This window comes from Betta splendens, chromosome 9 (genome assembly GCF_900634795.4).
Source record: "Betta splendens chromosome 9, fBetSpl5.4, whole genome shotgun sequence".
Lineage (NCBI taxonomy): Eukaryota > Metazoa > Chordata > Actinopteri > Anabantiformes > Osphronemidae > Betta > Betta splendens.
This window is the reverse complement of record NC_040889.2, coordinates 28,890,324-28,901,271: the sequence shown is the minus strand read 5'-3', so window position 1 is coordinate 28,901,271 and position 10,948 is coordinate 28,890,324. Positions and strand designations below refer to the sequence as shown.

The 10,948-nt window shown below is 46.4% G+C and overlaps 1 protein-coding gene and 1 long non-coding RNA gene across 2 annotated transcripts in view; one reads left to right on the top strand and one right to left on the bottom strand.

Moving 5' to 3' along the window:
• Position 1: 1 nt before the first annotated feature.
• LOC129604688 (uncharacterized) lies at positions 2-1,552 on the top strand. Its single transcript, XR_008695779.1, has 2 exons — positions 2-135; positions 484-1,552. It is a non-coding gene; the product is annotated as an uncharacterized LOC129604688 (long non-coding RNA).
• wdfy3 (WD repeat and FYVE domain containing 3) overlaps positions 1,033-10,948 on the bottom strand; it is a 49,125-nt gene continuing 39,209 nt past the window's right edge. Inside the window, exons 44-67 of the mRNA XM_029163399.3 lie at positions 10,196-10,364; positions 9,920-10,083; positions 9,671-9,819; positions 9,022-9,142; positions 8,796-8,881; positions 8,508-8,588; positions 8,221-8,275; positions 8,017-8,136; positions 7,804-7,921; positions 7,610-7,716; positions 7,337-7,490; positions 6,961-7,052; positions 6,669-6,881; positions 6,409-6,550; positions 6,097-6,251; positions 5,665-5,823; positions 5,368-5,547; positions 5,104-5,286; positions 4,923-5,016; positions 4,703-4,846; positions 4,389-4,622; positions 4,201-4,312; positions 3,908-4,105; positions 1,033-3,800 (exon numbers count right to left, since the gene is read on the bottom strand). Coding sequence (XP_029019232.1) covers positions 3,680-3,800; positions 3,908-4,105; positions 4,201-4,312; positions 4,389-4,622; positions 4,703-4,846; positions 4,923-5,016; positions 5,104-5,286; positions 5,368-5,547; positions 5,665-5,823; positions 6,097-6,251; positions 6,409-6,550; positions 6,669-6,881; positions 6,961-7,052; positions 7,337-7,490; positions 7,610-7,716; positions 7,804-7,921; positions 8,017-8,136; positions 8,221-8,275; positions 8,508-8,588; positions 8,796-8,881; positions 9,022-9,142; positions 9,671-9,819; positions 9,920-10,083; positions 10,196-10,364 — 3,351 coding nt within the window. The 3' untranslated portion in view covers positions 1,033-3,679. The remainder of the gene's footprint in view (positions 3,801-3,907; positions 4,106-4,200; positions 4,313-4,388; positions 4,623-4,702; positions 4,847-4,922; positions 5,017-5,103; positions 5,287-5,367; positions 5,548-5,664; positions 5,824-6,096; positions 6,252-6,408; positions 6,551-6,668; positions 6,882-6,960; positions 7,053-7,336; positions 7,491-7,609; positions 7,717-7,803; positions 7,922-8,016; positions 8,137-8,220; positions 8,276-8,507; positions 8,589-8,795; positions 8,882-9,021; positions 9,143-9,670; positions 9,820-9,919; positions 10,084-10,195; positions 10,365-10,948) is intronic.

Below are 10,948 nucleotides of genomic sequence, written 5' to 3'. Positions count from 1 at the left end.
ACGCCCTCCTCCTGCTGTCAAGTCTTATACGACACGGCAACACGCTTCCGGTATCAGCTTTCAAAGTAAAAATCCTCATGAGGCCCGCAAGCGCCATCACCCCACTCTCCTCAGCCATCGGTGGAAAGTAGCGAGGTACAATCATTTACAAGTACAATTTGGAAGTACTTTGCTCTTTACCAACTGCTTTTCAAATGCTCTACAAAATCTCTATAGCTGTCGCTTCACATTATACTGCAATAGAAACGCTTTTTTGCCAGATTTTTATATTTAGACGCTTGTATGTGTGGTACAGTCATAAGGTAACTATCGGGAAAAATGTAGTAAATTGAATTTGTTATTAGATATTAATTAAAAATAAATTTAATGCAGTGCCTACCGTGTAAAATAGGTGCCGCAAACTGAAAGTGTAACTTTTATTGTGGTGAGTATGCCGCCCAACATCCGGTAACAGTGTGTGCTTCTCTGTGTAACTTCACAAAGGTTGCAGGTAGCTCCTCTGTTACTGGGTTGACCAGTTCTGCTTCACGCTGCAGCAGTCAACGACCTGTAAAGACCAACACGCACAGACGCTCAGAGGGGGCGCGGACGCACCACAGCTCGCATCTCAGTTCTATTCATTTTAGCCTTGATGTATATATTTAATCACACACATTATGGTTTGCAGTGTACAGAACCAGAATTGTAACAAACTTGTCTGAGCAGCAAAATTTACTTAAAAAACAATTAAATGCTGCTGAGTTTGGCTTGTGGTTTGCATGGACGTTACGTCTGTCGCACAGACCCTACAGTACATGTTTATATCAAATCACGTTGAACAACTGCCCCCTGTTCCATGGATGTTTCGATAGCAGTGTTTACGAAGCCATTAACTCATTAGTAATTTGTTTTCTCGCTATCTTCCTTTTTTGCTTTACTCCAACAATTAGTTTGCTCTATTTACTTTATGCCTTCCAATTAACAGTGCCATTTCCCCCTAAACATCACAGAAGAAAACCTCTAATTAGAAATGACACAGATGAGTCCGCCACGGGTGGTAAACAGCAATTATTTATTGAAATGAAATTAAAAAGAATAAGTACCAGATCTATTGCATTATTGTAACATTTCGTCTCTGCAAGGGAAGCGGGGAGAGTTACTCTACATTGTTTGAACACAAATATACAGGGAACATTCAGATATCACAGATTGCACACCAGACACTTGTAATGCAGTCTAATACAAGACCACCAAAATAATCCAGGAGTTTTTCTCTTTTCTTCTCCTCTCATTAGTTAATTTTTTTTTCAGTAAAGAGTACAAAAGTCCACCCACAGCCGGGGACACGATCTCTGGCTCTGTACACAAACCTGCAGCTCAGGACAACTCATCAGGACAATGCCTCAATAAAAACGCAAGGTAAGAAAATCAACACGATAAAGGAAAACGAAACGACAAAATAATGCCAAGAACATGTACAATGCACTGACACAGAAAGTCAGCTGTGTTAATAGACATGCAACAAGTAACAAAACTTGCTGAAATTGCGATAATCATTAAAAAAAATCTAAAACCAGTTATAATTGCATAAATACTTTGTACAGTTCGTTTCTCTGCGGTGAGATGCACCTTTCTGTTCAAATGAAAACGTTTAACTGCATTCAATGAAATCTGTGACGTGACGGTGCCAAGGAACTCCTGATTGATAGAAGCAGACTTTTCAGCAAGATGGCATGATTGCACAGTAATTACAGTACGTAAATGCAGAATGATATAAGACGGACGACATCTAGAGTGCATATTATCGTTATCATAACATCAGGAAGCTGTGGGGATGAAGGATAAAGTACTTTATGAAAAGTGTTTTTCTTTACACGTGTGAAGACTGGTGGGAAAGAAAAGGTTTCTCTTTAGTGAAAAAAGCAGCACAGTTGTTGCCCACAAAACCACAGCACATGAGCACATACGGAGGGATGAGGGACAAAAGAAAGGACACATGCATGAAGATTATTAGAACTCAAACTGAAGCCAGCAGCAGCCGCACGTCTAGACGTCGTGGGAAAAAAATGTGGCTTTTACATGGAAATGAGTAAACAACCATCATGGTTTTATAAAATTTGTGTCAGAATTATGATGCACCTACACATTTGCATCCTGGGCTTGAATGCTTTGAGTTTGTCTCATTTTGCTGACTCCTGGTGGTCGAGTTAAAAATGACACAACCTAAACCCTGGCGCTGGTTTCTTCAAGTTCAACCAAACACATCCTTAGCCAAACTGGGATGTTTCAGTCAAGCGTTAGCTCCTTTTCAGTTTGATGAACCCATCTTGTTTCAGGCTCTATACGTAGAGAACTAACTATAATTTAAAATCAGAGCAATGTAACAATACACTTCAAAAACCGACGGACATTCTTCTCTGCATGTAAATGTACAAACAAAAAAACCAAGACTCTTTAAAACCTGACATTGGTTGTTTCATGACTGCCTGGGTAAAGCGATTATTTACACTTCCTCCAAAGTCGACTACTTATGAAACAACTCTGTAAAAGGTGCTCGACTGCTGCTCCTGCAGTTGAATCATCATCTACTACGAGCTGATGACAAAGTGTATGAGTGCTGATCTACTGTAATAATGCCACAGGGTCAGAGTAAAATCCAGCAAATACCGAATGCAAAAGACAAACCTACAGTTCATACAGGACGTCCCTTTTCTGTGTGCCTCCAAAACGCTGCTTCGACACTGTACAGTAACTAATATATAACAGGAAATGTCTGGCAGCTCATTATTAATTCACCTAATTCATATTTTCACAGGTGAAGGACCCATTATGCTAAAATACAATGGAGTGATATGGAAAATAAAAACAAGTTACTAAAATGATAACGTGTCCAGTCTTCAAACGAAGCAGCAACAACAATATAAAATCTCCATATGGGAATTTATAGACAACATAATAGATTATATGTAAAAAAATATCGCCATCATCCAAAATTTGGCAAAGAAGGAAAAGATAATGTGATGTGATATGAATCTGTGTGATGTGACGGCCTGACACTGTGGGCAACACACAAATAAAGTCACACTTTGTAAACAAGAACAACTTAAAACTATTCGGTAGCTATAAAAAAAGAAGGAATTTCTCATAATCAGACCAACTGGTAAGGTGACAGTAATTAGTGACATTCATATCTTTCTTTCCCTCCACATCATGTCTCTGGATTTGCAGTGACTCGTGAAGCAGACTACACACGGTCGGTTTAGTTAAAGCCAGGAGCGGTTAGTCACAACGCTATCTTTCAGGCAATGTCAATGTCTGTCTGTGTGTGTGTGTGCGTGTGCGAGTGCGTGTGCGTGCGCGCGCGTTGGTTGCTATTAGAGTTAAAAAGGCCATGATGAGTATTTACAATATAAACAAGTTTATTACATCTGGCGGTGAAAGAGGACGAAGTTTCCCTGTTCTTGATCTGAAAGCAAAAAGAGCAGTGGACTGATTGAAGTGAGCGTGCGTTTGCTTGTTCTCCTCCAGGTGATGAGCTCAGGTGGTGACCGTGGTAACTGCTTCTTTATAATCCATCCTTCCTGTGTCTTCCTGCCGCCGTTTACGTCCGTGTGTTACTGTACACGTGGGTCAGGGTGCTGTGGGGAGGTGCGGATGGAGGAATGAAAGGCGGCTTCTCCCGTCGGAGCGAAGGTGGAGTTCAGTTTCTGCAGCCTTCCTCCACGCTTCTCTCATGCTGCAGGTTGTAGTAACAGTTCTGACAAACTCGCACCGGTGACGAGATCTTCAGCCTTTTGATCTCAGACTGGAAGCGACTGCACCTGTAAACACCATATGCAACATGTAATATGCAGGAAATGTGCAGCAGTAACAGTTAAATGATAAGGAAAAGCAGCAGTCTGAGGTGGAAAAGCAGTAAAAGTCATACTTCTGGCAGAAGAGCTGCCCGCAGTTCCTGCAGTGGTGGCGTCGCTCGGTGAGGGAGAAGCGAACCGTGCAGCCGGAGCAGCTGTCCACCACCTCGTCCTTCACCCAGTGATCGGCTGCCGAGCGGCCCGGCTGGTCGCTGACGGACCAGCTGAAGACGCGGCCGCGCCCGTCTCCCACCAGGATCTTACTGTGGTCCCTGAAAAGAGGAGGAAGACGTGGCAGATGAATGGAAGGAACGCTGTGTGACGCTTAAAGAAGATGGCGCCCTTCAGAATGAGACTGGACTCTTACTTGGAGATGGCGAGGGAGGTGATCTCCGCCGGCTGAGCGTTGTCCTTGCGGTCAAACGCTGTGTGCATGGTGAGTTTGCTCCGGAAGACCAGCTGGCGCTCCCACCTGTAGCCTGTGACCAGACGAAGGTAAGCCATCAACACACTTCAGAAGACTGTCCTCAGATCAGCTGAACGGACGCCACCCACCTGCCCTGAGCTGGTTGTAGGTCCGTGGCTCCATGCTGGGCGGCTGGAGAGGCTGCGGCATCGAGCCCTGGCTGGGATGAGCTGGATGAGGGGTCGGGCCTTTGATTTGACCTTCAGAGTAGTTGACGAACACGAAGCCGTCCTTCTCGTCGATGCTGAGCGTGTCAGACCAGCGGTGGGAGTCGTCGGAGCCGCTGTCCATGGACCAAGAAGCTCCTGCTCGCGCTGAGGGACCTTGAAGGGATGTGTTACAGATTACTCACCCACTGCACCCTGAGCTGTTCTGGGGGGAAGCAGAGCCGATGGCTGCCTACCTCTGGGCCGGTGGACGGTGCTGCCCGGCTGGCTGCCTCCACCTGTGGAGGGGTTGCGTGGAGCATTGGGCTCCTGGCTTAAACTGGGCTCGTCTGCGTCCGACTCGCTGCTGTCGTCATCACCGTTGTGACTCTCACCGCCCTCTGGAAAAGTAGTTCAAGGATTAAGACGTGTAAGTTACACAATAAGGTGAATATATAGCTGGAGCAGAGAACGCACCGATCTTCTCCTCACCACAGCAGTCAGGCACATCTGGCTCTACTGGCTCTGGAGCAGGGGTTTCTGGGACTTGAAGGAACTCCATTCTCCAGAACTACAAGTAGAGCTCAGTTAGTCACAGTCTCCTCGGTACAAACAGGTTTTTTTCTGCTGGTGTTGAGGATGATGCTCGGTTTCTTACTCTGACCACGCCGTCCGAGTGACCCGTGACGATGACGTTCTGCGTGTCCCACTCGTTCATTTCCGACACACAGCAGCACAGGATTTGCTGGCTGCGGCCGGTGAAGGTGTTGGCGCTGGCGATGGGGCTGCCGTTAATGCTCCACATGTGGATGTAGGTCCCCGCACACGAAACGATATCCCCCTACACAAACAAGCACACGCTACGATAAGAGTTTATCAGGCCTCGCTGATCAGTTCCACGTTGTCAAACGCAGCGACGCACCGTGAGTTCATTGATGCACAGCGCAGAGACGGGCGCCCGGTGCCCCCGCAGCTGCGTGACGAAGGACAGCTTGTTGAGGTCCCAGATGATGCAGGTCCGATCCCGCGAGCCGCTGACAACAATGTGGTACGCCGACGAGGCCGTCAGACACGTTACAGCGTCCGTATGACCCAGTAGAGCCTACGACAAGACACAGGTAAGAAATCCAACCGCCATGAACATGCAGCGGAAGGTTTCTCACCAAACTTCAGCAGAACCAAAGGTTTTCTATACTTTCTTGCTTGTTCGGACGTTTACCTGCTTGAGTGCGAGGGACTTGGCTCTTTCCTTGGACGTTCCTGTCTCCCACACACAGATGGCCGTGCTGGTGCCACCGGTGATCACCAGCTTCAGATTTGGGCATATGGCACAGAGGATCTGACCCCACTCTGACAAACACTCGTACACCACCATGGCCTGAAACACGTGGCAAGACTTACAATTAGACAACAGATTCATCCTTCGTCCTGGATCAACGACCTTCTGCACAAAAACAAGTGCATTCAAGCACCACCAGGGGGACAAACACTGTCCTCGCTAGCTGCTAACGTTCATCCGCTGGGTTCAAGGTGACCTCCACTAGCCAAGGTTTACATATTATAGTACATAACTCCAGACACGGTTATGTAAGAAGATTTAAATGTGATTGAGAAGCGAGGTTCAAACCTTTGACTCATTAACGGCTCTGACCTTTTCTGATTCATAGTTGGATAGACGACAGCTGAGGTCAGCGTAGCCCCAAGCGAACGTCTTGCTCCAGGTCGGGGGAACCAGGACTTTGTTCTGCTCCACTGCGAGGATGCCCTTGTCAGTGCACACAATTTGCCCCACAGGCTCCTTGAGCTCTGGACACAGGTTACACAAACACATCTTTCAGTCCGAGGTCTGTGCAGGTTATTCGTCAAAGATGAATCCATGGCACAGTTGAAAATAAAGAAGTCCAAAAAGCATTCAACACGTTCAGTATGTTTGATTGTAAATGTGTGATGCACTGAGATGTACCTTTCACAGGCGCTAGAGAAGGTCTGAGATTGTCCAGATGATGAAAGAAGATCTTGTCACTATTCGAGCTCGGAGGAATGCTCGCTACATCTCCGTTAGCTTTACTGCGCACCCGTTTGGGGGGGTGGGGCTTCTTAAACAACTGAGACACAAACAGTCACACAGTCGGAGTTAGGAGCAGAACTGTACAGCAGTGGAGGTGGAGCAGCAGTAAATGCAGCAGCAGCAGCTTATTGTGCTCACACTAGCCACTGTCTGACCTGTTTGGGGATTTGTCCAAAGTTGTTGATGAAGCCGATGGTGGCCGTCTCTTTGAGGGGGTCGTTGATGTTGTAGATGTCCACCTGACCTTCGTAGAACAGGTGGTGGAACACGTTGACCGCCTCCACAGCTGGTGGACCTTGCTGCTTGTAGCCAAAAATCAGGTCGATCCATTCATGGAGGTGAGCTGATACGTAGTCGCACTCTAAAGCCTGAGTGGGAAAACACAGCGGACATGTTAATGTGGGACGATGTCAACGCAGACATAAAGTATCGCGTCTCATTTCCTACCTCTCTGTGGACTCTGATGAACTCTCGGGGGTCTCCCTTGGCCCACGGAGGCAGGATCACGTCTCCCAGCTTGGTGCCATTCTGCTTAGCACCTGGTACGTCAAATAATATTTTTCAATTTCAATTTATTTTTATTTATATAGCGAATATATAGATATTGATATAACAAATCAATGCACTTTACAAGGTGTGGTTTAAGACTTTACAGAACTAAACCCAATAGATCCCACATACAGCAAGCCTTTAATTTGACTGCAACAGTGGAGAGGAAAAACCCTCTAAACCCTAAATCTCTAAAAGACGGCAGAAAAAAGGTAAAGACTGGAGCTGTCACCAGACTGGGTTTGTCGTTATTACCCCACATTGTCATACTGACCCAAGTCGAAGTTGTTGGAGTTAAGCATGAACTCAGGCAGGTAGAAGAACTCCGGGATGAGCTCCTTCACGTCGGCCATGTTGTGCTTGGAGGCAGAGAGCCAGGCCTCACGCACACTGTGGAACATCCTGTCGGCCAGGTCGAAGTGTCCTCCCTGGCAATCAGTAGAATAACAATACAGGTCTTTTTTTCTCTACTTTTTATCTCTACTCCTTAACATTTATTAGCTCCTATGAGTCTGAAACAGTTATAAAGAAATATATATATTCCAACCTGAAGTCTGAGGAAAATCTGTGTGAATGGCTCCATCCGCACCAGATAAGACGCTACAATCATGGCTGATGAGTAGTGGGTGCCGTAGTGGTAGGCTGGGGTTTCACCTGTCAGGAACCAGAGCAGCACATTGATTCACACTGTGGGTCTAAGCAGTGGCGACTTCATTCTCTTAGATGTTGATTTAACGTTACCGTTGGGGTCTTCCCAGTCTTTGTATCTCTTCTTGTACTGAGTCAGTCTGTCGTCCGTCTGAGCTCCCATTGGTTTAGACAGGTTACGGAACGTCTTGGGGTTGTTCAGGTCCAGCTCCTGGTTTACAACCCCAACAAAAAACACCATTATCAAAGGAGGAATAATGAGGCAATTTAATTTTCATGTGGGTGGAGGAGATTGTTTATACTCACCTCTGCATCGTAGTCTGCCAGGATCCAGGGAAACACCGGGTACTGCATTAGGTCATTGTAGGATCGTCCCGCCAGAGTGTTCAGATGCATCAGATACTGGAAGTTACTGATCTCTCCTCGCTACAAAACACATGGCGAACACATCAGTGAACATCAGGGTCACTTACAGTAAAGTATGACTTCAGCTTGTTGTTGGGTTCGTACCTCCCATCTCTGAGTAACTGATTTCTCACCCACCAGCGTGCTCAGAAGCCCAGACCTGAGGCACAGCAAGACAGATGAGGAGATAAAACACAACCAGGACGTAAAACAAACTACCGTCAGTGTACGGTGATGTAAGCAGAAGAAAGGTTCATCATTTATTACATGTTTAAGAATATATAATATAAATCTCTATCTCTATCTCGGTGCATTAACCAGACTGCCGAACTCTGCCGGCTCATTTAAAGGGACGTAGAACTGCGTTCAAGGCAGCATGGAGAACGCCTCACCCTTGTTCGACACTGGTGTTGGGTCTCTGGCCTGAAACGGACTCTGAGCTGTCAGCCAGTGAAGGCACCACTGCCAAGAACCTGGACAGAATGAACAACACAACCATTTTATAGAGTTGAACACAAAAAGTGTTCACCAGTTACAACTTGGGTCAGAGCTGCAGAGTAAAATCATTGAGATGTAAAACTGCTCAACGTCCCCTAATGTAATTTCTCTGGGTATCTGCCACTGAAAGTTAATTAATGAGCAGCACCAGTTTGCTAGCATCCAGTATTGACACAATGTACCTTTGGTAAACTTTGTTGCGAACTCCTTTCTGAAAGGCTAATAAATAGTTCCTCCCATCTGCTGAAAAGACCTCCACCGCCATCGGCTGAAAGAAGAACGAGGAAGTTTAAAAAAAAAAAAAAAAGCACCAAGTGAAACATTATGACTGCAACAGCTCTGATGCTAATAACGCAGAGCAGGAAATGAAGGCGGTGTAAGAGTGGATGGAGTCGCGCTCCTGCTGACCTGTAGCAAGTAGCGCCTCTTGTGAACTTCCTTGATGTCTTCATAGGCGAAGATGCTGCAGGTTCTTTTCAGCTGGCTCTGACCCTGTCTGGCTCCTCTGGGGATGATGGCCTCATGCAGACTGGAAACATATCAGACAGCAACACAAAGTCAGCTGTCAATGCAAGGTTCTACTTCAGTTCAATAGCGCTAAATGGGGTGAGGGCATAAAAACGGCCACATCACTAAAAGCTTACAGTTATATATAAATAATAAAAATGCAAAAATCCTACAAAGCAAATATTGCAATATTCAAAGTCTAATGGGACAAAGGAGGTTAAAAATATTTCTCTTTGATAAACTATGTTGGTCCTCATTCATTTTTCATGCTGTGTCTCAACGAAAAGACAGAGTCAGTTCCCTACAAAGATATAACTGCAAAAGCTTTGCAGAGTTTGTAAACGCATGCTCCATCAGCAGCATTACATCATCCTGGCAGCAGAGAGTCCCACTGCAGCGTCCAGAGGAATGATGTCATTTTCTATCCAGGGAGGGGACGTATACTGTAGTAAGTGTGTGAAGAGGCAGCCGTATTCAGGATAATTATGCAGCACAGTGGTGATTCTCCAGAGCTTGGTGCCGGCTGGCAGGTTCTGTAGCGTGGACCTACTTGGAGGGCAGAGTGTCAATATCCCTGATCTCCCTGGACATGGTCATGGTGTAGCCGTCGATGACATAGAAGTGCTCCTTCCCGAACAGCAGCAGACCCTCGCTGGTGTCCAGACCCTGCACCCGGGCGCAGCGGTACATGTGCTGGATCTGCAGCAGTGAATCAAAGACAGCAGAGAATTTGTACAGATCTGTGCAACATGAGTGGCCAGTGGAGTTCCGTCTCCGTCTCTTTTAGAGTTAATCTGACCTTCTCTCCCTCCTCCAGCAGACGCAGCAGCGACGTGTTGTCAGTCCTCTGCTCCTCCTCAAGGCCTCCACACTCCAAGAGCTGATCCTGAATTTGGTCCTGACTGTCCTCATCTGCACCGTCCGCCGTGGACCGAGACCTCTTCATAGGAGGCTTGACCAGGCCTGCAGAGAGGAAAACCACCATCTGGAAGTCATGCTGTGCCGCCAGAGGAAAGGCTGCGTGACAGCTGGCTGGACACAGGTCCACATCTTTAGGAAGCATACGCCTTCGTACCTTTGACCCGCGCTATGGTGTCCTCTCCGTGCTCGGGCTCCTGCTGTGTGGTCTCTCCTTCTGTGCTGTGCTCCACTGAGTGTTGGTACATGCCAGGGTTTCCAGACAGCAGACGCATGTAGTACTCCTTACTGTCGTAGCTGATGGCACGTCGGTAACGAAGAGGCTTCTGAAGCAAAACATGAAACTTGTAGGTGAGATCACTGAACTAAACAAATCGAGACCAGCACAGAAAAACAGATAAATATCACATCGATTTTTAAGCTGCCACTTTCAGGAAAATGTAAATTACAGGTTCAGATCAAACCGAGACTCGTCATCGACTGGTGAATTGCTTTCTCTTCCCAAAGCAACGCTTCCTGACTGATTTGTTGTTGAAACATGTTTGTTACTGTCCTGCAGTCACATCAGACACCAGGAGTTCAATTATTCAATCTGACACCTAGCTGTGGTAAAGCCCAACCAGGGCTGAGGGTACCAGGGGCACCAGAGGAGAGGGCCAAAGATTGTAAAAGGGAGAAACAGTTATGTGGAATCATGACCAACAAGTCTCAAATCAGCTAACTTGGGAATTATGACTGTGGTTCTGGTTACTTTAGTGCATATAAATGGAGTCAGCACAGGTAACAGATATGATCAATTAAGTATCAACTAATTATAAATCTGCATTTTTCATCTGTGTTTTGAGAGGATGGCGTTACTAAGAGGTAAAACAGGCCTGTTGCTTGTCTGTAATTCTGGCGGTGCCAGAAA